Below are 26,862 nucleotides of genomic sequence, written 5' to 3' on the forward strand. Positions count from 1 at the left end.
AGCAATTTAAACTTTTATCATCATGTGTCAGTAGTGCTAAGAAAAGCTATCTACATTGTGCATCTCATAAATAAGGGCATTGTGTTCAAGACCAGGGAGGTACTCGACCCTTATCGGGCAACTAATTGAGTACAATGCTCCCTTCTGTATGTACCTCACCAGACACCTGCAGCAACTGGAGAGACCACAGATATTTCTTACCAAGAGAATCCAGGGCCCCCAAAACATAACATATATGGAAAGACTAAAAGCCCTGTCACTGTAATCTGTATCATAAAGGCTAGTGAGAGGTGACCTGTGCCTGACCTATGCAGCAGTCTTGGACCCTACCCTAATGGAATTGCTGCATATCTGCAAATCAAATGGGACAAGAATAAGTGGTTCCAAGGATCTCTACCTAGCCTGTGACATTAACAGAACATGCCGGAGAGACATATATATCTCCCAGCAATTACCACTCCTCTGGAATAAGCTCCCACACCATGTGAAGCAGAGTTCTTCAATGACTCTATTCAAGCAGGAACTTGACAACTGGATTAGTGACTGTAAATTCATCCTGGGGGTGCACCTATCTCCCTCATGGACAGGGGCAGTTAGTGCTGATCACAGAATCTCTCTGTTAACAATGACCATCTAAATATGGTCAATAAGGGTACTTGGGTTTTTACACAGCTAGGCATTTAAAGGCCCTTGAGCCATTAGCCTAGTAACCTCCTATGAACCTATAAGAAATAATGTCTGAAATAATTTGTTGAGAATGCAAATAATATACTCTGGTCAAGCTTGCTTAGAAGCAATGTCTAAAATAAAGAAATCCCTCTTGACAGTTGTGTTTTAGCACTCTCTATATGTTAACACCAGACAACACAAACTCCACCAAACAATTATAATAATTTTGGACACTCAGCTTGACTTGTTTATACTTGCACAGATTTCTGCATCTTCACCTGAAAAACTACGGTCCCTCATAAAGGCCAGCTTCGAGAGAAAAATTGCACAAGACACTAAAGATAACCACAAGGCTTTCTTTAGTTATGTTAGAAACCTGGGTAGCAACTCCCAGATATGCTCGGAGTTAGTCCAAAATGACAAAAAATACACTGAACCCACAGCCATTGCCAACATCCTGGCGGACAGGTTCAGTGCAAACTTCTCCCCCCCTTCCCCCCTAAGGAGCAATTATCTATCCCAGCAGAGAGTTGTCTCCCTGTCATCACAGATGCTCAGGTAGGAGCTGCCCTCTCTAAAGCAAAAAACACAGCATCAATAGGACCAGACGGTTTCCAGGGCTGCATCCTACAGGAGCTCCAAGAGGAGCTAAAACCTCATATTAGGCTACTGTTCAATCTCAGCCTTTCTGCAGGTTATGTACCCAAGGAATGGCGTACAGCAACAGTGGTCCCACTCCACAAAGGAGGAGGCTCAACGGACCCTGGGAACTATCACCCCATAAGCCTGACTAGCCTAGTCTGCAATGCCATGGAGAGGATCATCATGGGACTCACAAACAAAGACATTGGGGAACTACAGACGGTAGATCCTACACAATTTGGCTTTGTTAAAGGCAGATCCTGCCTCCTGAACCTGGTAGACTTCTTCGAAACAGTCACCAAGGCCATAGATGAAGGGAAGGTAGTCCACACTGCCTACCTGGACCTCACAAAAGCCTTTGACACCATACCCCACTCTGGCATCATAGATAAGCTCTCCAGCCTAAATATCAACCCCTATGTCATAAGATGGGTTGCAAACTGGCTCAAGGACAGAACCCACATGGTCAGAATTGGGGGAGCTATGTCAGACTCTAAACCTGTCCCACAAGGCTCAGTCCTGGGACCGCTCCTGTTCAGTATATATTTTTCAGAGGTACAGACCAACACGGGAGGACTATGGCTGACCAAGTTTGCAGACAACTGCAAACTGGGTGCCATAATCGACTCTCCAGCTGACACAGGCATCCTTCAAAAGGGTCTCACAGAGATGGACAACTGGTGCCAAAGCCATGGCCTGAAACTAAATGCCAAGAAGTGTATAGTCATACCCTTTGGAAAAAACAAACTGCCCACAAACTACCATATAGGTGGTAATCCATTAAGTACGGAGGAAGTAATTAGGTACCTGGAAACCCAAGTTGATAGTAGTCTCTCCTTTGACAACCACATTGCCAAAGTGGTTAGAAAGACCTTCTATATAGCCCACCTCATCATGAAAGGGTTCACATCTAGATCCAAGGAGGTCATTGTGCCCCTTTACTCATCCCTCATCAGGCCCATAATTGAATACAATGCCCCGTTTGAGATGTACCTTACCCGTCACCTGCAGCAACTGGAGAGACCACAGACGTACCTCACCAAGAGGATCAAGGGTCTCAAACAGATGACCTATGCTGCCAGGTTAAAGAAACTCCAGCTCTACTCAGTTGCATTCCACCTACTTAGAGGCAATCTGTGCCTGACTTATAAAGCCATGTCCAACCCAGAATTAATGGACATGCTCCACCTCAAAAAATCCAAATCCACTAGAGCTATGCGCTCAAGGGATTTGAATCTCAACACATAAATTAATAGGACATGCTGGAGAGACAGATTCTTGACCTAGAGGCTCCCAGTACTCTGGAATAGAATCCCAGTCCATATCAGGCAGAGCCGCTCACTGACTCTCTTCAAGAGAAATCCTGACGAGTGGATAGGAGATCGTAAGTTCACCCCTGGGATCACTTCTGTGTCACTACTAGACAGAGGCTCAGTAAAGTAACCAAAAAAGGGCACAGTAAAACCCATTTTTTAAGGGGTGGCATAAGCCAAATACACTCTGGCTAGGCTGATAAATGCCCTAGGGCATATAGCCTAGTATCAACCTATGAACCTATGAATACTGTAAGGTATTTACAGCCTTCTAACTGATACAGGAGTCAGATCATAAGTGGTAGTCCAGGTCATGAGCATGGCACCTCCGGTGATGGGGGGAGACAAACTAGCTAATTCAGAAATTCTCACTTACCTGTTGATGGTTAAGCCTAAAAGAGGATGAGGACTACCTCAGGGCAGTTGTATGGTGGAGGTCTTGGGAAAAGAGTTGCAGTGTATCCTTGTTGCAAACCAATAAAGGATCTTAAAGCTCTACATAAGCATATTTTTTGACTTCCTAGATTCCATCGTAGAAACGTTCTTAGGAATTTCTTCACAGATGAGAAACTCCAGTTGAAACAAAAAGTTACTCTGAATGAAGCTTCAGCAATAGACCTTTCCACAAATGAAGACCATCGAATGAACAACTAGCATATCTGGACAGCTGGTCTCATACTCTTCGAGAACTACCTGCTGTTTTCTTCTATGTGTGAGTGTGATACAGTGCAGAATTTGCACTTTCCCCACTGTAGTGCAGTCTCAGAGTTCGATTATATAATTAGCAGTCAGTGTGAAGGTGCAGAGGGCTTGTACCCCCAGCATGCAAAAACAATATATTTTTTTTCTTTTTGTTTTGTTTTCCATTTGGACATTGTTAGGAATCTGAGAGTTGTGCTTCTAGGCTTGATGATAGATTTAGCTCTTTCTCTCTGCCTCTGTCTCTGCCTCTCTCTCTCTATATATATATATTTTTATATAGATATATATATATATATATATATATATATATATATATATATATATGCCTCTCTGTCTTTGTATGCATCAATATCTATCCAGCAATATCTATATCTACCTGTCTATCTATCTATCTATCTATCTATCTATCTATCTATAAATACAAATGCATAGTGTAAGTCTGTCTGGATTCCAAAAGACTTGCTTTCGGTGTAAGTGATTTACTTCACTGTAAGATCTATTTATATACAGGCTTACTACACTCACCAGTTTCCAAAACACCTGCTCTCAGCCTGCTCTCAGTGTAAGTGGTCATTTACAGTGACAGCAAGTATTTTGGAGTTGGAGTCAAAATCTTGAAATAGACTTACCAAAAAATAAGTGAAAAAAGAGAAAAACAAGTGTTTATGCAGGGCAGGAAAGCCCTCTGTACTCCCACCCTGCACACTCTGTTAACTTAAACATACCAAATGGGAGATCACACAGTACTGGAGAAATAGGAAAATCCCCCCATCCCTGGTGTTCTGCAGTCTCGCACTACCTCTCTCCCCTTCACCTCATATATTTTGAACTGCAATTTTTCAATGACAGTGACTTAAAGAAAATGCATTAAAAAAGACTGCACTTTGACAACCTACGAGTGACCCATAAATGCATATATTTTTATAGGTACTTATTATATATATCCCTGTAGATATATATATATATATATATTTCATAGATTAGTACAAGGCTAACTGCTCTTGTAGGCCATTTTAAGCCAAGATAGTTACCTCATGTGAGAATCAAACCCTGCACCTTGTGTCTGTAAGGTAAACACCTTAACCATTATGCCAATATATAGATAGATAGATAGATAGATAGATAGATAGATAGATAGATAGATAGATATTTCTTACTAACAAGTAGTCGAACATTCTTATTATTGAATAGACAAAAGCTGTAACAACTGATTGAACGTGCCCACTTTATTTCTGCGCAAGATCGTGGTACAGTGGTGATAGGGAGTTTGACGTTTCCCACTGCAGTTTGATCTCAGAGGTGGTATATATAATCAGCAGTATGTGTGTGGGGGGGGGGGTACAGTGGGCTTGTTCCCCTGCAAAAACAATGTTTTTCTTATTTTTATTTTGCTTTGGATGGGCTGCTGATCAATATGTTGTGTTTAGTCTGTTGCCTTTTGATAAACTGAATTTTTAATACATTGATATACATCCATATAATCTCTATCTATCTATCTATCTATATGCGGGTGTGCATGCATATATATATATATATATATATATATATATATATATATATATATATATATATATATATATATATATATATATGTGTGTGTGTATATATATATATATATATATATATATATATATAGAACCATATATATATATATATATATGACTCTATTTCATAAGCTCGAAGTTTCAGAACTTCAAACAATAAACGGTCGAGACTATAAGATTGATAGCTTGCATCATACCTCTCAGCTGACCAGAGTTTCACAGAATGTCCAAATTTTTGCTTCATATTTTTGGTCTTTTCTTCATAAAATTTATGGTTTTCTGGCAGATCACTGAAGACTGACGTCACTAAATAATAACATACATTTGAGTTTCAGACTTAATATCTGTCAGAAAATGTATGCTAACACAAATTCTGTTATTACAGCACCTTGTTAGGGTCATAACAGCAATATTTATAATCTGTCCCTATCTTTGAGTGCTTGTCCTCTCAGTATTTTAGGCTTTGTCCAGATTTGTTGTAGTGAGAGGTACGGCATGCATTTGTAAAGAAGAGTGAGGGAACTTTGCTCCTACTATTGTATGCTAACCCTAATCCCACCCCTAACCCCAACCTTGCACATTTCGTATAACACTACTGCTATTGAGACAAATGATGTCTGATGCTCTTCTTGGGGAGATTCTTTCTTTGTTTGTTTTGGTTTTATTTATGTTATTTTTCTGATTTTAGTTAAACTGACCACACAAGTATGCTGATTAGAATTCTTTGTTTCTGGGACTTTCTGTTTCAGCTTGGCAGAGGGTGTTTAAAATTTTCATCAGGTTGTAAAGTTTTCATACTTGCGAACTTCACTCCAACCATTTCATTGAGTGATTCCTTCACTTCATTCTGCTAGTCATTTCTAATCTGTGCTCTGCAACATTTTCAGTCTGCAATGAAACCTTTACTCTATTTTTCAGCACTTTTAGGCTGCAGTATTTTATTGTTTGAGTCCCTTCCTTGTACTGTTTTTAATCTTTCAGATGGCTCCTATAGGCCAACTGAGCAGATGCCCATTTTCAGCAAATGTTTGTGGAGAAAAGCTCCACAGCCTGAAGTTACAAAAGACAAACATTTCCAAAAATTGTGAAATTAACAGAAAGAAGCAACAAACAATGCTTCAAAGTAATAAAAATTACATTCGTTTGCAGATCATTAAATTGAAATAATATCTATCAATCTATACTTATTTATTTATTTATTCATATTTTTGTTGACCGGTTTGGTATCATTAGGCTAGTGGCCTCTTTTCAGGGGAAACCTGAAGTGATATTTGTATTGCTAGGAGAAATTTAGCCAGGACATCTGGAAACTTCCTCTACTCTTTTTGATATGCGCTGTGGGATCTTTTGCATCCATCTGGGCTATCCCCAACTCAAACAAATAGGGTCACCATTCAATGTCTCATTCAAAGGATGTACAAAGCTCCCTTTATGCTACACGACAATTTACCTGGTGCAGGAATGAAACCCACAACTTTCTGCACCTATCTATCTATCTATCTATCTATCTATCTATCTATCTATCTATCTATCTATCTATCTATCTATCTGTCTATCTTCTTAGCTTAAATGTATATTTTGGACTTTCTAACCCTAAGCTTTCTTAAACTTTATTTGCTTCATGCACAGTCATGAATATTTCTTGCACTGGCTTCCACTCCTTTCTTCCAAGTTAGGCAGAGACATAGATGTAGGCTTATTAAATTTCAGATCCTCTGCCTCACCCAGGTAAGGAGTTTATCAAATGGACTAGTTCTTTCCCAACATTTTCCCTATTATCATATAATGTGTTAATTTTGGAAAATCAGGTGCTACAGGAAAGGGATGGCTCACCTTCTCAATCACAGTTTGTGTTCTGGTTGAGTAACTTAATAATGTTGCTTATCTCCATTAATGCATACTATTTAAACTGCTTTGCTAGTAAGATATTTCATTCTGTATTTGTGATACCATTTGTCAGCATAACCTCACTGCCTGAATCAAGCAGTCCTTGCAGCTGTCTGCCATCACATAAGACATTGCACTTAATTAACTTTGCATTAGAACAGTAACAGAATGCAGATTCCTGCATTCTGTCAGAGAATTTATTACATTCTGCAGGCATAACATCATTTGTAACATGCTTTTAAGAGGTTATAGTTTTCACAGGTATAGCACTTACTATTACTAGTAAAGTCTACCAATCTGATCCCTTTTCCACATTTAAAATAAAGACGGTCCATTGCTGATAGTGCTTGATTGTTAGCAATGTTAGAGACAAGTTTTATTTCAGGTCTTGACTGTTCAGTTCTATACATAGTTTCTACTAGTGCAACAAAAATTTCAGTATCCTTAGGATCAGTTTGACACGCTCACTTTCTTTAAGCAGTAGGTAGGATCTCTTAAATTTGCCAGTGGCTGGGATTTATATCATTTTATTTTTATTGTGTTGACGCACAGGATCTGAATTAGTTATGTATTTTACATCACATCATTTTGATCGTACTATTTTATTATGAGAACAGTTACAGCTATGACACCTTCAAGCTTCTGTCTCTGAGGTAACACCAGTTTAACAAGCAATGCTTTATGCCTTTTAATGTTTCTCTAGTCCCATGTCCTTTCCATGTCCATGAAGGCTTTCAACAATCTTCTGAGCAGATGAGCTAAAATGATCCTGACCCAGCTTGTTTAGTCCCATCACCCATAGTGGGCAAACTGCTCAGAGAAGACACTATATGCGCTTAGGTCTTCCATGATCATTTGGTCTTGTAGCGGTGAGAGTCTCCTGCTCATGGCCATTGATTTGACTATTGTCTCCATCCACTCAGCTGTACCAGTGATGTTTCACAATAACTTTTCTTTGGAATTCATCCTGGAAAATAGACCAACACAAATGTGCACTTGATAAACATTAAATAAAAACTGCTAGCCCACAAAACCATGATTTCTCTCAAATGTCTGGGAAAATTTTGTTCAAAAGAGGCAGCCTTCTTCTATACAATGTAAGGTACAATTTTTATGACATCAACATAAAAACATGTACAACAAAATGTTCAAATTCGCCACCAATGGGGAATACCCCCCATGCCACCTTATTCATGTATGCTAACCTTAATGATATTCCAACCCCTTCATCTAACTCTACTTGCCATACTCAAACTCTAGCCCTTAATTTAACCCTAGCAAACATACACAGGGGTGGGGCAGTGCTGCACAAGTTAGCATTGTCACCTTACATCAAGAGGTTCTCTGCTTCAGTTCTTGGCTGGGGTGCATTCTGTGCAGAGTTTGCATGCCCTCCTTGCATTCACTTGGGTTTCCTCCAGGTCTCCGGTTTCTTCCCACATTCCAAAGACATGCAGTAGGTGTATTGGACACTCTAAATTGGTTTTAGGTCTGAGTGTGAGCAAGCAAATATGTGTGGTGCACCCTCTGAGGAGAGTTGAGCCTTGGGCTAGCAATCTGATCCTGTAAAACCCATACCTGCTACAGAAACAATAAGCTCTGAAGGGTGCTCATTGCCCAACGTACTACTTGCTGCATAAACAGGAGAGTGAAACACACATACACACACTCTCCAAAGCATTCAGGACCACACTATCAAACAAATTGCCATTTACCACACTCACTTACGCCAAGACATTCACAAATATCACAGAATCTATCCCCTTACCTATCCCTTACAATAACCCCAATTGTCAAATACAGACCCCCCCCAGTTCTTCTTACAATGAATAAAACTATTTATAAATCCTTCTTTTAAAGAATAAAACACTCTAAACTTACTGCATTTACAGTATTTCTCTACCCAAACATGCATTAACCAAACTGCTGTTTAACACTGACAGACACCCATAGATAGCTAGATAGACAAATAGGTAGATAGATAGACACATAGATAAACAGATACATACATATGGCTCTAATGAAGTTAGGCTAAGCTTCAGAAGATGAACACTTGGAGCATTGATGGCAATAGGTCGAAAAGTAAACAAAAAAAAAACAAAACAAAACAAAAACCAAAACTCTTATATTATGTTCTTAGGCATAACCATGGAACACGCAAAACAAAACTTTTGTTTTTCAGTTTTTTTTTTTTTTTTTTTTTTTGCAGGGGGCTTGCCCACCTTCACCTCCGACATGCAGGGGTCTGTACTCCCACCCTCTGCTAATTATATATGTTTTGTATTGAATTTTTAGCAATATAATTTGATGAATGGCTGTAGCTCTCATTTACAACTTCCCAAGTGGGTTTATGTGCTGTCTGTTACTTCAGTTTTGTACTTTATGCCTCCGGCATTTACCTTTGCACACTAAGCATACTGCTTCTTCAGAAATAGTAGTGAGGTTGTTTTGTTTTGTTTTTTTCCTTCAGAGTTTTATTGATGAAACATTGTTTTATGCATGTTCAGCTCATTATATGTGAGCAAGCCACAGCTGCACTTTACATTCTGACGTTCCTTGACATGTCACAAAAAAAAATAATTAGTGAGGAGCATTTTGTGTGCTCCATATGATAATGCATCCTGCTGCTACATCACTCATTTACATCTCCTCAGCTGTGCAATTTTGATTTCATAAATGCTCATATTTTCTGATTTAGCTTCATTGTTTAGCTGGAGTCCCTCAGCTGTGTATGCTAGATCCTAAACCAGCTGCTACTACGATTCAGGAAGGAATTACCCATATTGTCTGTAAACAATAATGCAATTTTGCAACATAAACACAGAAAACATAGTCTCCAGAAGTACAGCTACAGGAGATGACTAAAATAAATGCACTGCTGTTGAGGTTGTTTCTGACTGAAATATATACATTCTTGAAACCTTCTAAATAAGGCATTGATTGTTACTGGGCTTTCTAGATTGCAAAGATTCTCACTTTGTAAAATGTTATGTTTATCACATAATATGAAACAGCCCTTTTACCTTCCAGAGAAGAGAACGGCTACCACTGAAGGACCGTGCTGAGGCAGGACCTTCAAAGTCATCATCTGGGGCAGAGCCTGTGCAGTCTTCATAAAATAGGTGGAGGTATGACCGGACCCCGTATTGCTTTCCTTCTGCCACATGGGGCCCACGTTGGCACCCACACAACTCAGCACAAACTGACATCAGAGATAAACTGAAAATACAAAACGAGCAGAAGTTAACAGAATATATTTAGCTGGTATAGGAGACAAGCATGTTTGTTTTCTTTCCAGTTAGGCAAATAGATTAATTTAATTTAGTGAACTTTTGAAGTGTTTGATAAATACTGAATATTTTTTAATCAACATGCATAAGGAAATTATTAACAACTGAATACATTTAACATTTTGGCAATAATATTATTTTTTAACACTCAAGTCCTATGATTTGAAACATGCATACACATATACTAACGTTATTTTGTTCATATTTCACTTACCCTGTTAATTCAATTCAAGGTCGGGGGAAGGTCAAACCTATTTTTGTCATCAGTGGACACAAGGCTGAGAAACTAATCCCAGTTGGGTTGCCAGCTCATTGCAAACATTGCGTGTAAAATAGGCCAACGGCCTCATTGGTCTTCTCCAAATTGGTTTGATGACATCATGGCAGCCTGTGTAAGTATATGTTTCAGTGTATTTTCTGTCAGTACTATACTACAGATGTATTATCAGTAAGACAAAGATGAAATATGCAGTTTTTGTGTTTCATTTTATGACTGTCTTTTCTATATTCTGCTGATGCTGTGTTAAATTCCAGCTAGATACCTTGCACAGGTAAGAAGGAGGTCAGGTACTGACTGCATACGTAACGTCATGCTATTTTTGGAAAGTATTCATTCTCCAGCATATGCAGTGGTTGGAGTTAGCAGGAGAACTTTGGCGCTTGAAAGACACATTACACTGGCCCCACCCTCCAAAACCCGAATGTATACTGTATGCTTTCATTTTTCTGAATATCTCTTTTTACTAGGTTTTCAGAACCTGTAATAAAATAAACATAATGCACAAATATGTTCCCATTAAGATCTGTTAAAAGAATAAGAGGAATTCTGTGTAAATTCTTGGACGAAGCAAAGACCATGATATTGGTTTTCTTCGGGTTAATTAGTAGTTTGTTAGTAGTGGACCAGGTGCATAACTCAGTGAAATTGTCCTGTATCTTAGTTTGCAGGTTGAAGTGGCTGTAGGAGCAGCATATCATCTGCATACATTGATTTTGTAATTCTAGGGGGAGATGATTAACAAAGACATCAAAGATATGAGGACCTAGCGCAGACTCGTGTGGTATATCTATATTAAGTTTGCCAACAGTAGAGGATGATACATTGCTATAGACTTGTCGGGTTCTGCCTTTTAAATAGCTGCGAAATCAACAGTGTTATCTTCAATGCTGAGTCTTTTGAGTTTGTTGAGAAAAAGAGTATGGATGATTGCTTTAAAAGCCCTTGTCATGTCAATAAAGAGACCTGAGGTATTAAGTCCCTCATTCAGGTTGCAATAAATGGTATTGGTGGCCATTACCAGGCATTAAAGGTACTGAAAGCATTGTGTAAGCCATGCTGTGCATCATATAACCGGCAATGGCTGGTAATGTGCTTAAGTAGTTAATTGTATAAAAGGTTTTCAAATATTTTGGTATAATAGGACACAGGTAGAATTAGGTCTGTAATCCTTCAGCCCATTAGGAGAAGTAACTCTAGGCAGAGGGATTATAACTGCCTGCCTGAATGCTTGTGGGACAGTGCATGAAGTGAGATAGAGGTTAAACATATGAGTAAGGGGTTTAGCGATTTTTTAGGCTGCAAGCCTTATTAAGGTGAGATGAAGACTGATGGATTTAGATTGTGAATTGATGAGTTTGAGATGCAGGGACTTGGTTTGTTTTATAGAAATTTCAGAGAAGTAAAAAGTTGCTGCATAAGAAGCTAGAGGGTATAGCTTAGGGGGTGAAGGCTGTTCTTCGTTGGAGGGGGGGATTTGTGGAAAGGCTTTAGCTAGGTTGGTTATAGTGGACTGCAAAAAGGTGGAGTGATTCAATGTCATTGGAATATTTTTTGTAGCTGCAGAGTTATTTAATTTTCCTGATATGCTTTTTACTTCTTTCATAACTGATTGGGTCTAGACTCATTTGCTTCCTGTTTTTGTCTACAGTACACAGCTTTTGCAGTATTAGTTGCAATTGTTTTTTTCTATCCTTAAACTCAGAAAAGTTTGGTGCAGTTCTGTATTATTGGGGTTCCTCACCCAGGTCTTTCATGCCACTGAAAGCCATAGGCAACACTGTCATCTAAACCTTTTTCTTATAAGGTGGTACAGTGCATCCTGAGTTGTGGTCAGTTTAGTAGGATATAGACTGTGGCAATCAACATGTGAGTATATCCACCTAATGTGATGTGAGAGAGTACCCATTTGAGACCCCTGCCATCTGTAGTATGAGAATTAGTGCAATTAATAAATGTAACTGAGGTATTCCTTTTTTATTAGGATTGAGGCACCACCACCAGATCTGGGGTGCTGTCTGTTATCATTTATTTATTTATTGATTGATTGTCTTTTAACTGGGTTAGTCCAACTGAGCCAGGGGCCCATTTTCAGTGGAAACCTAAGAAGATAAGCTACAGATACAAGAAACAATATCAGAAAAATAGTTATATTTACTAGGATATAGTGTAAAGATGTTATACATTGAAAAATAAGAACCACTTTTTTATACAGTTGTGTTCAAGATTGCAGAAAGCAAGTACAAAACAGCAAATAAATTCAAAATGCCAATATATCTATCTATCTATATATCTATCTATATATATATATATATATATATATATATATATATATATATATATATGGATTCATTTGAGCCCATAAAGTGGAATCCTGCAAAGAGCAAAAGCTCAGAAGCGCGAATTCAAAACCTCGAATACCGGAGGTTTTGAATTTCGCGCTTCTGAGGTTCCGCTGTGGTTACAGATTCAGGTAAGTGTGTGTTTGTGTAATGGGTTTTGGGTAGGGGCTGTGGTGTGTGTTAGTGTGTTTTGTTGCTGTGATGTGTGTGTGCTAGCAGAATGTAGCTTGTGTGATGGTGTTTTGTGTGTGTGTTTGTGTGTAGTGCGACCTCGGAGTTAGAATATTTAAGTAGGGGGTGTGGGGGGTGCAGGGGGGGCTTGCCCCCCTTCTTTTATGTAGTAGATCTTGTGTTTGTGTGTGTGGAGGATGGTGTGTGTGTGTGTGTGTGTGTGTGTGTGTGTGTGTGTGTAGTAGTAGCGTGAAATTCAAAATCTCTGGTGTGCGGGATTTTGAATTTTGCGCTTCTGAGTTTTCTAGGTTTTAAAGATTCGACTTTATAGCTTTGAAATACTGAATTTCAACATTTCAGTATTTCGAGTATATAAAGTGAATCCATATATATATATATATATATATATATATATATATATATATATATATATATATATATATAGATATATTACAGAAGTTGTCCTGTATAAAAGTAGAGGAACAGCAATCATTCTTCAGACAGGTTTAAAATCTAGCAAGAATTTAGGGATTTTCTGTTACCAGCAATGCTTCAAGACTGGTCCACTTATTATTAAGGCTGTGCATGCATTAGGCAAGCAATTTCAAGGTCTTAATTTCTGTTATGATAGGTTATGATAGGGTATTGAGTTCTGTAACTGGGGGCTGAGTTGAGGGGATCCTAGATTGGAGTGAATATCTCCTGAACATATACAGTAAGTTTAATTTGGAGATGTTGCAGTTTTGAGACAAGTTCCTTAGTTTTGGAGATGGGGATATGTGACCTGTTTAGAAGTATGGATTGTAATAGGAATTGCTTTCTAGCAGCAAAAGTGAGTTTATTGCTGTCAATCAACAGATTATGCATTTGCTTATGCCAGTAGTTGGCGTGGGTAGGGAAGGAGGGTTCCTGATTTGGCTGATAAAAAGACAAAGTATCTATTATGAATGGACTGAAGGCTAAATGGACAGACAAAATAGTATTACAGCATGCTAAGGAAAGGATTGTGAGACCAACAATTGGCATCATGAGACTGCAAGCTAGTTGGGTTATAAATTGCAAAGACAGAGATAGTGAGTGGATAGGGAAAGGTCAGAGCTGTAATAGATAATATATCAGGTACTGATAAAATAAATAGAAAGGGCTTGTAGGAGTCTATGACAGTAAGTAATGTAACAATGTGTTTCTATCCTAATAAGAGCAGGTGGAAGAATTGGGAAAGAAACACCCCAGCGTAAATTTGCCAGTGCTGTACTCAATTAGAAACTTGAAGCTCCAGACAGACGATATTATCCTATATCAGCCGGAATGGATGTGTCAGGAAATGAAATGAAAATGCAACCAATACCCGCTGCCTAGGCTACGAATTACAAAATGATAACTGCAACCTACCATCTAGGCTAAGACATAAAATGAGCAGACTTGAGAAAGACCACAACCTTCATAATGACTGCAACCTACCACCTAGGCTAGGACAGAAAATGAGCAGATTTGAGAAAGACCACAAGCTACATTATGACTGCAACCTACCACCTAGGCTAGGACGTAAAATGAGCAGATTTGAGAAAGACCACAACCTACATGATGACTGCAACCTACCACCTAGACTAGGACGTAAAATGAGCAGATTTGAGAAAGACCACAACCTGCATGCCACCTAAGCTGTGTCCATAAGTTAAGTATCGCAGTCTACCTGCCACACAGGATGTGTGTATAGGTTATGTAGCACAGTCTACCTGCCACCTAGACTGTGTTGTCAGGTTAAGTTGTACACCCTACCTGCCACCTAGGCTGCGTTTGTAGGTTAAGCACCATAGCCTACCTGCCACCTAGGCTGCCTACTCATGTTAAGTAGCACAGCCTACTTGCCACACAGGCTGTGTGCACAGGTTAAGTAGCACAGCCTACTTGCCACCTAGGTAGTGTGTGTAGGTTAATTAGCACAGCCTACCTGACACCTAGGCCATGTGCTTAGGGTAAGTAACACTGCCTACCTGCCACACAGGTTGTATGCATAGGTTATGTAGAAAAGCATACCTGCCACCTATGCTGTGTACATATGTTAAGTAGCACAGCCAACCTACCACCCAGGCTATGTTCATAGGTTATATAGGGCACCCTACCTACCATGTAAGCTGTGTACATTGGTAAGTATCACAGTCTATCTGCCGCACAGGCTGTGAGAATAGATTTAGTATCATAGCCTACCTGCCATCCATGCTGTGTGCATAGGTTTAGTATCGCAGCCTATCTGCTACAAAGGCTGTGTGCACAGGCTAGGTAGCACAGCCTACTTGCCACCTGGCCTGTGTGCATAAGTTAAGTCTCACAGCCTACCTGCCACACAGGCTGTATGCAAAGATTTAGTAGCACAGCCTACCTGTCACACAGGCTGTGTTGTGCCTAGGTTATGTAGCGCAGCATACCTGTCACACAGGCTGTGTGCACAGCTTAAGTAACACAGCCTACCTGCCACACAGGCTGTATGCACAGGTTATAGGTTCATAGGTTTATAGGTGTGTACTAGGCTAATGGCCCTGGAGCCTTTACAAGCCTAGCCCATACAAGTACCCTGGCATTGTGACGCTCAATGTTAGTTCCCAGTGCCTCTATCAAGTAAAGCCACTGGAGTGATCCCTGGGGTGAACTTTCTATTTCCCATCCACTCATCAAGATTTCTTTTGAAGAGGCCCAGTGAGGTGCTCTGCTTTTTTTTCCTTAAATAATGTCATTGTGTAATAGCAACAACCCATGTCTGGGTGTGGGTAATTTACCCACGGTTGTCTTTGTTTGGCCACTTGGGCTTCGCCCTCGTGACCAAACCACACCAACCATGGGTAAATCTAGCATTACCCACATCCAGACGCGGGTTATTGCTTAAATACATCATCTTTGGCTAGTTATGAAAAGGGACTAGGCTAATAATAAATAAATTATTACCACAAAAATATAGAGCAACAAGGGAAAGAAAGGGTACAAGCAGAATGCCACCAGTCTAGCACCGAACAGAAAAAAATATCAAGCAACAAGTACAATGTATCATTGTTGTAGGATGCAAAACAAGTACAATGTATCATTGTTGTAGGATGCAAAACAAGTACAATGTATCATTGTTGTAGGATGCATAACAACTACAATGTATCATTGTTGTAGGATGCATAACAAGTACAATGTATCATTGTTGTAGGATGCAAAACAAGTACAATGTATCATTGTTGTAGGATGCAAAACAAGTACAATGTATCATTGTTGTAGGATGCATAACAAGTACAATGTATCATTGTTGTAGGATGCATAACAAGTACAATGTATCATTGTTGTAGGATGCATAACAAGTACAATGTATCATTGATGTAGGGTGCATAACAAGTACAATGTATCATTGTTGTAGGATGCATATAAGGGAACACATCATCAAGAATCAGTACAAAGATAAATGTGTTAAAGTCAATGAACAGTTTGAACTCATTAAAGGACAAATGATTATCCCAGGTATAAAAATTTAAAGGATATTCCAGGGTGATTGTTTGTTCCACTGCTGCTTTTGTACAGTTAACCTAATAAGCTGTTTACTTAATAGGTCACACTATGGTTATAGTTTAACTCCTAGAAACCAGCCTTGTCTAAAGCCATCCCATTTATATTTTGCAGATTATTCAAAATTAAATAGTTCATCACATAGGCACAACTACAATGGTCAAAGTTTTCTGAGATGATATCAGAATGACATTTGGTGCTGATAAATTTGCAAATAACAACGTTTATAAAAGGAAAACAGCAGCACCAAGAAAATATCACCCTGGGGCAAGAGTGCAATAGCAAGGAACTTCATCAGGGGAGTGCATAAATACTTTTTAAGAGATGAAGGGCCAGCAGTAAAGCATGAATGAATGAGAATACAGCTCAATATCATTTACTTCAGAAGACTAAACCTAACATTGAAAACTGCTTGATATCTAGGAATAAAATCCAAGCAATAATTCAGTTTATTCTTTCCGTTCTTACTCACGGCTTTCATGTAATTGACTGGCCACAAAAAGTACTGAACCAGTTAGACACAAAAGCTAGAAAAATGTTTCTTCCTTACCAAATGATCTATAAAAAGCTGTGCATACTAAAATTATAGATCCCTGGCTCAGAAAAAGGTATGGGCTTCCTTAAAATTGATTGCATGTATAGACTCCCAGTCATGAGACTGCATACATATTTGCTGACCCCATCATATCCCAACATAGTGAGAGTTCTAAATAATGAGAAGGAGTCTACAATGACATATTTGCTTAGCATAGCAAAAGCCTTTTGGAACAAACCGGAAATGGAAAACCAAGCCAGAAGGAGACCGAAATCAGACAGCAACTGAAAGCACCCAAAACAAAAGAATATAAAGAAAAGGGTCAGATAAGATGGAAAGAAAATCAGATAATCCACTAATATTGTGGCATCTATAAAACAAGTGGATGAAACAGATAAATGTAGGTTTTGTCATTTTGCTGGGTGTGATCTACTCATGGCTGAACATCTGTATACTAAAAGACAGAATAATGTGGCAAGATGTAAAAATCATTTACAATCATGCTTAAATAAGCTACCAATGAAGGAGGTAATTATGGGTAAATTGTGAGTGCTGAGAAGATCACTCTTGACTAATATCAAAGACTGAAACTATACTGACTTTATGACCTTTAATTATGCTCTGTTTTATAAATGGGGTCCCTTCATATCATGGTATTAGAAACCTAAAACTCTTGGACAAATTGAACTGGGAAATAACTTTGCCTATATGATATACTGCTGTGATAAACAGTATTATGACAGCTCTCCCTGAGTCATGTCTTATTTTTTTCTGCAGGACTTTTATTGCACAGAGATCAGTCATTTGAAGGCTCTGTGGTTTAATACGCAAACTCTGGTCTATTTCTTTGCTATTTTGTTGTGTGATTGAGGAGCACAATCTGCTTCCTTAAAGGAGCCCTTTAGAATGTAACACACTTCTCCAAATATGGTTTATCTGTCAAGATTCAAAGGGTAGTCATATGTAATGTATGAAATTTTCCTTCTCATGCTATCATCATCTTCTAAAAGGCTTGAGTCAGATACAGACATCTTGACAGGAGGTAAGAAGTGTGGAGGTGTAACATTTACGGACAGTAAAATTATGTTGCCCTGGTATTAGGCCTAGTAAAACCAGATAGAGTACTTTGTAGAGTTCTAGTGGCTTTACAAAGCAACAGAGGTGACAGTGGTGGAGAAGATGAGTCAGCCTTAGTGCTGTGATGCAAGAAGGAAATGGTGTGTGAAACGAAGCTTGGATGCTTGACCTCCTCTTGCTAGAAAAAAGGAGTCGGGGGCATAGCATTGTTACAAAAAGTGCTGTATTATGAGATATGGATTGGCAGGAGCCACCAGGCAGATAGCAGGAGGCATAACTGACAGTTGGAAGGACTTTCATTCGTCCCACAGATTAGGAAATGTTTTTTACAAAGAGAGGGTACCAGACAGGTGGACCTTTTGGCTGAAGGACTACTTTGATGCTAAGTCAGTTGGAACAAAAAGAGTGGGTCACAAAGACCCACTCAAAGAAAAGGAATAGGAAAGACAGTCTGGGTAGTTATAGTACCCAGGCAGGCCAGACAAAGTTTCAGTTTGCTTGTACTCACACCTTCCATTGATGTTTTAATGATTCTAACAAAGTGTTGCCACAAAAGAAAATGACCTTCACTGCAAAGCAGACTCTGTCAGACAATGCACACAAAAACATATTCACTGGGCTCCTGTAGGTTCTAGGCCTATTTTAAACTCTCTCAGTCTAATGTCTCAAATTGGTGGGTCATTCTGTAATGTGGAGTTCAACTTGTTTTTTATATTTCATGGAGAAAGTACTAGACAAGTGCACCACAAATGCTATTTATCATATGCAAGTCATGTGCATATTTTGGAGCAGGATAAAATCTTTCGATAACCCTTGCAGCAATGATGTCATGAAGCTTTCACTTAATGCCTTCCAGACATTTAGATCAGCTACAACTTAGACATAGACTAAAGGTGGAGGTGTCTTGATTAACATCAGAAATAAATATACCTCAAGGTTGGTCAATCAGGGCAATTCACTTGAGCTTCTCCATGTTCAAATCACCATAGACAAAATCCCAACTACTTCCTTGCAAGCTATAGGGTCTCCCTGTCTGAGCCAGGAAACCCATAACATGTATTTAAACTTATTGGAGACACTCACTATCCATCCCAATACCATATTCATAGGCACCTTTAATTACTCCACTATTAACTTGGAATCAAATATGAGACCAACAGTGCAGGCACAGTGATTCCTGGATTTTTTAAATACAAACTTCCTGGACCAGATTATTAATACACCAAGCAGGGGCGCAAGCATATGGGATCTGGTCCTCACTAATATGGGGGAGTGCTGCATACCCCCTACTAAAATGCCTTCCCTGGTAAGACCAGACCACAAAATGGTCTCACTTGAAGTAAAAATAAAACCTGGAACTCCAGTTAACACTGAAATGTTCAGGAGTTAGTTTAAAGCTAACTTTCTACCATTAAATGATAACCTGGCAAACTTTCAAGCCTCCATAAACACGGAACACACTGCTGCCTATGCCAAACTTTTCACAGAAACACTATACAAGCATGTTAATAGCTGTATAGAGGCAGGTGTACCCACCAGGAAGAAGTACAGAGCTAGTTCAAAAAACAAACCACCCTGGTGGAATCACAAAATCAATAGGCTGAATAGCAGAAGGAAAACAATCACAGCAAAAATTAAGAGGCATAGCATCCAGCAGGATAAAAGCATTCTCATTACACTAAGCAAACAACTCAGAGGGCAAATAAAGTCTACCAAAGCCAAATTTGAGTTAATTTTGCCTCCTAGGCCAAGGAAAACCATAAAGCATTCCTTAGCTATGTCTGCAACCTCAAAGGCAATAGTCAGTTGAGTAGAGAGCTCTTGTTAATGGACACACATATACTGAGCCAGAAGATATCGCAAAGCTACTGGCTGACAACTTCCAATCAAACTTTCCCCCCTCATGCTCCCCTCAGGAAATACTTTCAAATATAAATCTCCTTACTATCACTAGGAAACAGATCCTTAATGCTCTGTCTAAGACCAAGAACACTGCATCAATGGGTCCAGACAATAGCATAAGACGTTTTCTAAATAGAATGAAACATGACCTATCCGGCCCTCTGGAATTGCCATTAAACTGCAACTAACAAATATGCTTCATGCCTCATGAATGGAGAAAAGCAACAGTCATCCCTGTGCTCAAGGTTAGTCCATCTACACACCCTGAACACTACAGACCCATAAGTCTCACTAGTCTCATATGCAATACTTCTCAACTGTCCAGATTTTCACAGAGTAACCAGATTTTCGCCTTATATTTTTGGTTTGCACCACATACAATTATGGTTTCCTGGCAAATCAATGAGGCTTGAAGTTAGCAAATAATGACATACATTTGAGGTTCTGACTTCATATCCTTAGAAAATGCATGCTAACACATATACTATTATATCAACTGTCTATGTTTATAAGAGCAATGTTTAAAATCTGTCCCTATTTTTATGCCTTTCTCCATTATTTTAGGTTTTGTCCAGCTTTCTTAAGCTAAGAGGTTGAGGGGTATAGAAAGAATTATCGTGACAATGATCAGTAACGACAAAGGAAACCTCCAGACACTGGACCCAGCTCAATTTAGTTTCATCAAAGGCAGATCATACCTACTTAACTGAGTGGATTGCTTTGAGAAAGTCACCAAACCAATGGATGAGGGCAAAATGGTTCGCACTATCTACCTTGACTTGGCCAAAGCATTTGACACAATACCCCATTTGGACATTGACAAACTCAAGATATTAAGTATAAACACTTATATCATCAAGTGGATAGCCAGCTGGCACACAGACAGGACCCAGGAAGTTAGAATTGGGGAGTCCAACTCTACAAAGATGCCAATCACAAGTAGATTCCTTCAGGAAATGGTCCTGGAGCTGCTCCTTTTTGACATTTACTTCTCTGAAGTCAAGAACAATGTCAATGTCTCCTGGCTGACTCAATTTGCAGATGATTGCAAATTAGGTGCAGTCATAGAATCCCACAATGACACAAATGCTCTCCAGGAAGGACTGACACAGACAAATAACTTGTGCCGCCAGAGCCTGCACTAAAACTAAATGTCAAGAAATACATAATAGTATTCTTCAGGAAGTCATCCATCTCTGGTAACTATCATATTGACAAGAGTTGACCCAGTAGTCAGGAACTTGGGGGCACACATAGACAGTAATCTAGTCTTTGACCATTACGTGTCTACAGTAGTAAGGAAATAATTCTATGTTGTGCAGCTTATAAACAAAAGTATGGCATTGAGTTCCAAGGAGGTCATTGTTCCACTGTATTCAGTATTCATCAGACCTATCAGTGAGTACAATGCACCCTTTGCTATGTACCAAACCAAACAAATATTAAAATAAACTTCAGAAAACAAAAAAAAGATGATGATAGTTCCAACAAACACAATTTATTTTTAGCGCTTTCATCTACTATAAACTTCTTCAGACATCTACCATTCATTCACACACGTTTAAATAACATATGCAACCATGATATCGCTTCCTGACATTCTTAAAGCTGCATTCCACATAAAACTCACTTGTCAATGAAAATGTTATAAATGCATTTAAAATATGAGATAAAAAATTCAGTGTTCAGTGTAAATTTAAAACTATACACATACAGTCACACACAAGAAATTTAATATATGTCTAGTGACTTTTATGTTAAAAACCGGAATTAATCAGAAACTGGGAAATGCACCTAGAATTATTTTCAAACTGGGCTTAAATTTGAAAAATCTACTAGAGTCCAGAAGAAAATATTACATACCAAATAGGGGAAGAAAAAGTGTGTGCACTGCCACTATTGTAAATATATAGAAGTTACAACAAAATTCACAATAGGTGGCAAGATTTTTAACATCAGTGGGAAATACACATGTGAAACAAAAGGTGTGGTGCATTTGGCTCAATGCCAAGTATGCCCAAGTTTCTATATAGAAAAAAACTGAATGTTGTGTAAAACAACGTATTTATGAACACCAGTATAGTATATCTAAAGCCAATCATACTAATGCCCTGGATAGACATGTTATGGAGTAGCCTGATCATAGTATATTAAAGCCAATCATACTAATTCCCTGGCTAGACATGTTATGGAATACCCTGATCATAGTATATCTAAAACCAATCATACTAATGCCATGGCTAGACATGTTATGGAGTACCGTGATCATAGTATATCTAAAGCCAATCATACCAATGCCCTGGCTAGACATGTTACGGAGTATCCTGATCACAGTGGAACGTTGTGTAAAAAAATGTATTTATGAACACCAGTACAGTATATCTAAAGCCAATCATAATAATGCTCTGGCTAGACATGTTATGGAGTACCCTGATCATAATATATCTATAGCCAATCATATTAATGCCATGGCTAAACATGTTATGGAGTACCCTCATCATAGAATATCTAAAGCCAATCATACTAATGCCCTGGCTGGACATGTTACGGAGTACCCTGATCACAGTATATCTAAAGCCAATCATATTAATGCCATGGCTAGACATGTTTTGGCGTACCCTGATCATAATATATCTAAAGTCAATTGTACTAATGCCCTGGCTAGACATGTTACAGAGTACCCTGATCATAATATATCTAAAGCCAATCATACTAATGACTTGGCTAGACATGTTACGGAGTATCCGGATCATATTTTTTCTAAAGCCAATCATACTAATGCCCTGGCTAGACATGTTATGGAGTACCCTGATAATAGTATATCTAAAGCCTATCATACTAATGCACTGGCCAGACATGTTACAGAGAACCCTGATCATAGTATATCTAAAGACAATCATAATAATGGCCTGTCTAGACATGTTATGAAGTATCCTGATCATAGTATATCTAAAGCAAATCACGCTAATGCCCTGGCTAGACATGTTATGGAGTACACTGATTATAGTATATCTAAAGCCAGTCATACTAATGCCCTGGCTAGACATGTTATGGAGTACCCTGATCATAGTATATCTAAAGCCAATCATACAAATGCCCTTCCTTGACATGTTACGGAATACCCTGATCATTGTATATCTAAAGCCAATCATACTAATACCCTGGATAGACATGTTGAGGAGTACCCTGATCATAGTATATCTAAAGGCAATCATATTAATGCCCTGGCAAGGCATGTTATGGAATGCCCTGATCAAACTATATCTAACGCCAATCATACTAATGCCCTGTACAGACATGTTATGGAGTACCCTGATCATAGTATATGTATAGCCAATCATACTAATGCCCTGGGTAAACATGTTACGGAGTGCCGTGATCATAGTTTATGTAAAGCCAATCATAATAATGCCCTGGCTAGGCATGTTATGGAGCACCCTTATCATAGTATATCTAAAGCCAATCATACTAATGTCCTGGCTAGACATGTTATGAAGTATCCTGATCACAACAGAACATTGGGTAAAACAATGTATTTATGAACACCAGTATAGTATATCTAAAGCCAGTCATACTAATGCCCTGGCTAGACATGTTATGGAGTACCCTGATCACAATGGAACAATGAGTAAAACAACGTATTTATGAACACCAGTATTGTATATCTAAAGCCGATCATACTAATGCCTTGGTAAGACATGTTATGGAGTACCCTGATCATAGTATATCTAAAGCAATCATACTAATGCCCTGGCTAGACATGTTATGGAGTACCCTGATCATAGTATATCTAAAGCCAATCATACTAATGCCCTGGCTAGACATGTTACGGAGTACCCTGATCATAGTATATCTAAAGCCAATCATACTAATGGCCTGGCTAGACATGTTATGGAGTACCCTGATCATAGTACATCTTAAGCCAATCATACTAATTCCCTGGCTGGACATGTTATGGAGTACCCTGATCATAGTATATTTAAAGCCAGTCATACTAATGCCCTGGCTAGACATGTTATGTAGTACCCTGATCATAGTATATCTAAAGCCAATCATACTAATGCCCTGGCTAGACATGTTACGGAGTACCCTGATCATAATATATCTAAAGCCAGTCATTCTAATGCACTGGCTAGACATGTTATGGAATATCCTGATCACAATGGAACGTTGTGTAAAACAATGTATTTATGAACACCAGTATAGTATATCTAATGCCAATCATACTAATTCCCTGGCTAGACTTGTTATGGAGTACCCTGATCATAGTATATTTAAAGCCAATCATACTAATGCCCTGTCTTGACATCTTATGGAGTACATTGATCACAATGGAACATTGTGTAAAACAACGTATTTATGAACACCAGTATAGTATATCTAAAGCCAACCATATTAATGCCTTGGCAAGACATGTTGTGGAGTACCCGGATCATAGTATATCTAAAGCCAATCATACTAATGCCCTGGCTAGACATGTTACAGAGTACCCTGATCATAGTATATCTAAAGCCAACCATACTAATTCCCTGGCTGGACATGTTATGGAGTACTCTGATCATAGTATATTTAAAGCCAGTCATACTAATGTCCTGTCTAGACATGTTATGGAGTACCCTGATCATAGCATATCTAAAGCCAATCGTACTAATGCCATGGCTAGATATGTTACGGAGCACTCTGATCATAGTATATCTAAAGCCAATCATACTAATGCCCTGGCTAGACATTTTATGGAGTACCCCGATCATAGTATATTTAAAGCCAATCATACTAATGTTCTGGCTAGACATGTTACGGAGTACCCTGGTCATAGTATATCTTAAGCCAATCATACTAATGCCCTGGCTAGACATGTTATGGTGGACCCTGATCATAGTATCTCTAAAGTCAATCCTACTAATGCCCTGGCTAGGCATGTTTTGGAGTACCCTGATCACAACGGAATGCTGTGTAAAACAACGTATTGATGAACACCAGTATAGTATATATATAAATCCAATTATACTAATGCCCTGACTAGACATGTTATGGAGTACCCTGATCACAAATTCTGAGATATAGTAATTGATCAATTACAGCAAGATGTTAGGGGAGAGCATGGCCATTAAGGTTAAAGGAGAGAGAATTATTGTGGTGACTTAAAAAGAATGCCCAATCTTTCCCGGGTCTAAATGAATACAGTTCCTTGAAATGTGCACAAAAGCTAAAATCAATAGACAGATGATAAACGTCTTGTATGTGACTATATGTATATTGTTAGATTTACACTGAGCACTGAATTTTTTATCTAGAGGTTCTCCCATTTGATTCTCATCTCAAGCGTCTTCTTTGTGGTATCTGAATGTCATCACCGCAGTTGAGTGATGTTTAAAAGACATGCATGTAGGTGCGTGCATGAATGGGTGTGCCTTCTTTGAAGGTTGGGTGTCAGGCTGGCAACATGGCACTGTGGAAATCCACTGCCAATCATTAGTGGAACAGAGTTCTGCTGTGGTGACCCCTAACCAGGAAAGGCTGAAAGACATTACTTTTACTGAATTTTTTATCTCATATTTTAAATGCATTTATAACATTTGCATTGACAAGTGAATTTTATGTGGAATGCAGCTTTAAGAATGTCAGGAAGTGATGTCATGGTTACAGGTGTTATTTAAACTTGTGTGAATGAATAGTAGATGTCTGAAGAAGTTTACTGATTGTAGTAGACAAAAACGTTAACAATAAATTGTGTTTGTTGGAACTATCATCATCTTATTTTGTTTTATGTACTTAATTGGAACATCCACAGAGGTTCCTCACTAAAAGAATACAGGGAGTAAGTCACATGTACTGTGCAGACTGCCTTAAGATCCTGTCACTGTATCTGTCTCCTACAGGCTGTTGAGAAGAGAGCTATGCCTGGCATACAAGGCATTGTTAGGATCTCCTACATATCTGTAAAATAAACAACACCAGAATTACCCATTCTAAAGATTTAACTCTTGCCTGTGATATAAATAGGACTACCCCTTGATTGGAACTGGATCCCCATCCATGTGAAGCAGAGTTACTCCCTAACTCAACTGAAGTGTAACTTTGACATTTGGATGGGAAACAGAAAATTGATCCCGTATTTAGCACCTATGTCTCTAATGGGCACAGGCAGCCTGTAAATGGTTCATCTCCCTAGCCCCTATTTACATTTATCAAGGGTACTACAAATTGTCAGAGATTTGGGATTCATGACTAGACTTAAAAAGGTCCTTGTGGTCAATAGTCTGTTGCACACCTATGAATCTATGTGATTTCCAGTAATTATATTTTAACCCCCATGGACAGAACAGACATAAAGCAGATGCTCTGCAATGCACTGTTTTAAGACCACGGTGTCTGTGTGAAGTGAATATGAGCTCAGAGCATCACTTTTTAAGCTCCATTTATGTAATTTAATTATATTTAAGGCAAACTGTATCATTTATGCTACTTCCTTTCCAGCTTTTCATACCTGAGGATGTGCTAGCAGGCAGTAGCAGCTGGTGACTTCAAAGCAAGGGGGAGAGGGGCTACAAGAAGCAATTGGATGGGTGGGGCTTACCTGGGACAGGATGAGGCAATATTATGACAGATCAATGCCCATTTACCTGTAATCACAACAGATGGGATCAGTCACTTTCATCACCAGACTGCTTCAGTCTCCACTCATTCTAGTTGCTTTATTGACTATACGTACATTGGATGTCTGACTCTAATTGACACAGTCAGCCTTAGGAGAAATGGATGTCTAAGGAAATGACAGCATGGGGGTCTCTGTTGCATGATTGTCCACTGTGCTCCCCCCCCATATCCCTCCTCTGTTTCCTCCATCCTGGCCCCACACCATCTAGGCATCCAGATAATTTACTTATTTTGTATTTTCTCACTTGTAACCTTTTTCTCTCTCCTTTTAAAACACCCTAACTTGCCAAGACTACAACAGTGTGGAGGAAGTAAAT

General features: G+C 38.8%; 1 protein-coding gene across 2 annotated transcripts in view; it reads right to left on the minus strand.

Moving 5' to 3' along the window:
- The window catches only part of NRSN2 (neurensin 2), a 340,127-nt gene that overhangs the window by 93,088 nt on the left and 220,177 nt on the right, over positions 1-26,862 (minus strand). For both annotated transcript variants that reach the window (XM_044090308.1, XM_044090307.1), the window contains one exon: positions 9,781-9,976. In XM_044090308.1, coding sequence (XP_043946243.1) covers positions 9,781-9,966 — 186 coding nt within the window. In that variant the 5' untranslated portion in view covers positions 9,967-9,976. The remainder of the gene's footprint in view (positions 1-9,780; positions 9,977-26,862) is intronic.

The sequence above is a fragment of the Protopterus annectens genome, chromosome 12.part0 (assembly GCF_019279795.1).
Source record: "Protopterus annectens isolate FY-2018-M chromosome 12.part0, PAN1.0, whole genome shotgun sequence".
NCBI lineage: Eukaryota > Metazoa > Chordata > Ceratodontiformes > Protopteridae > Protopterus > Protopterus annectens.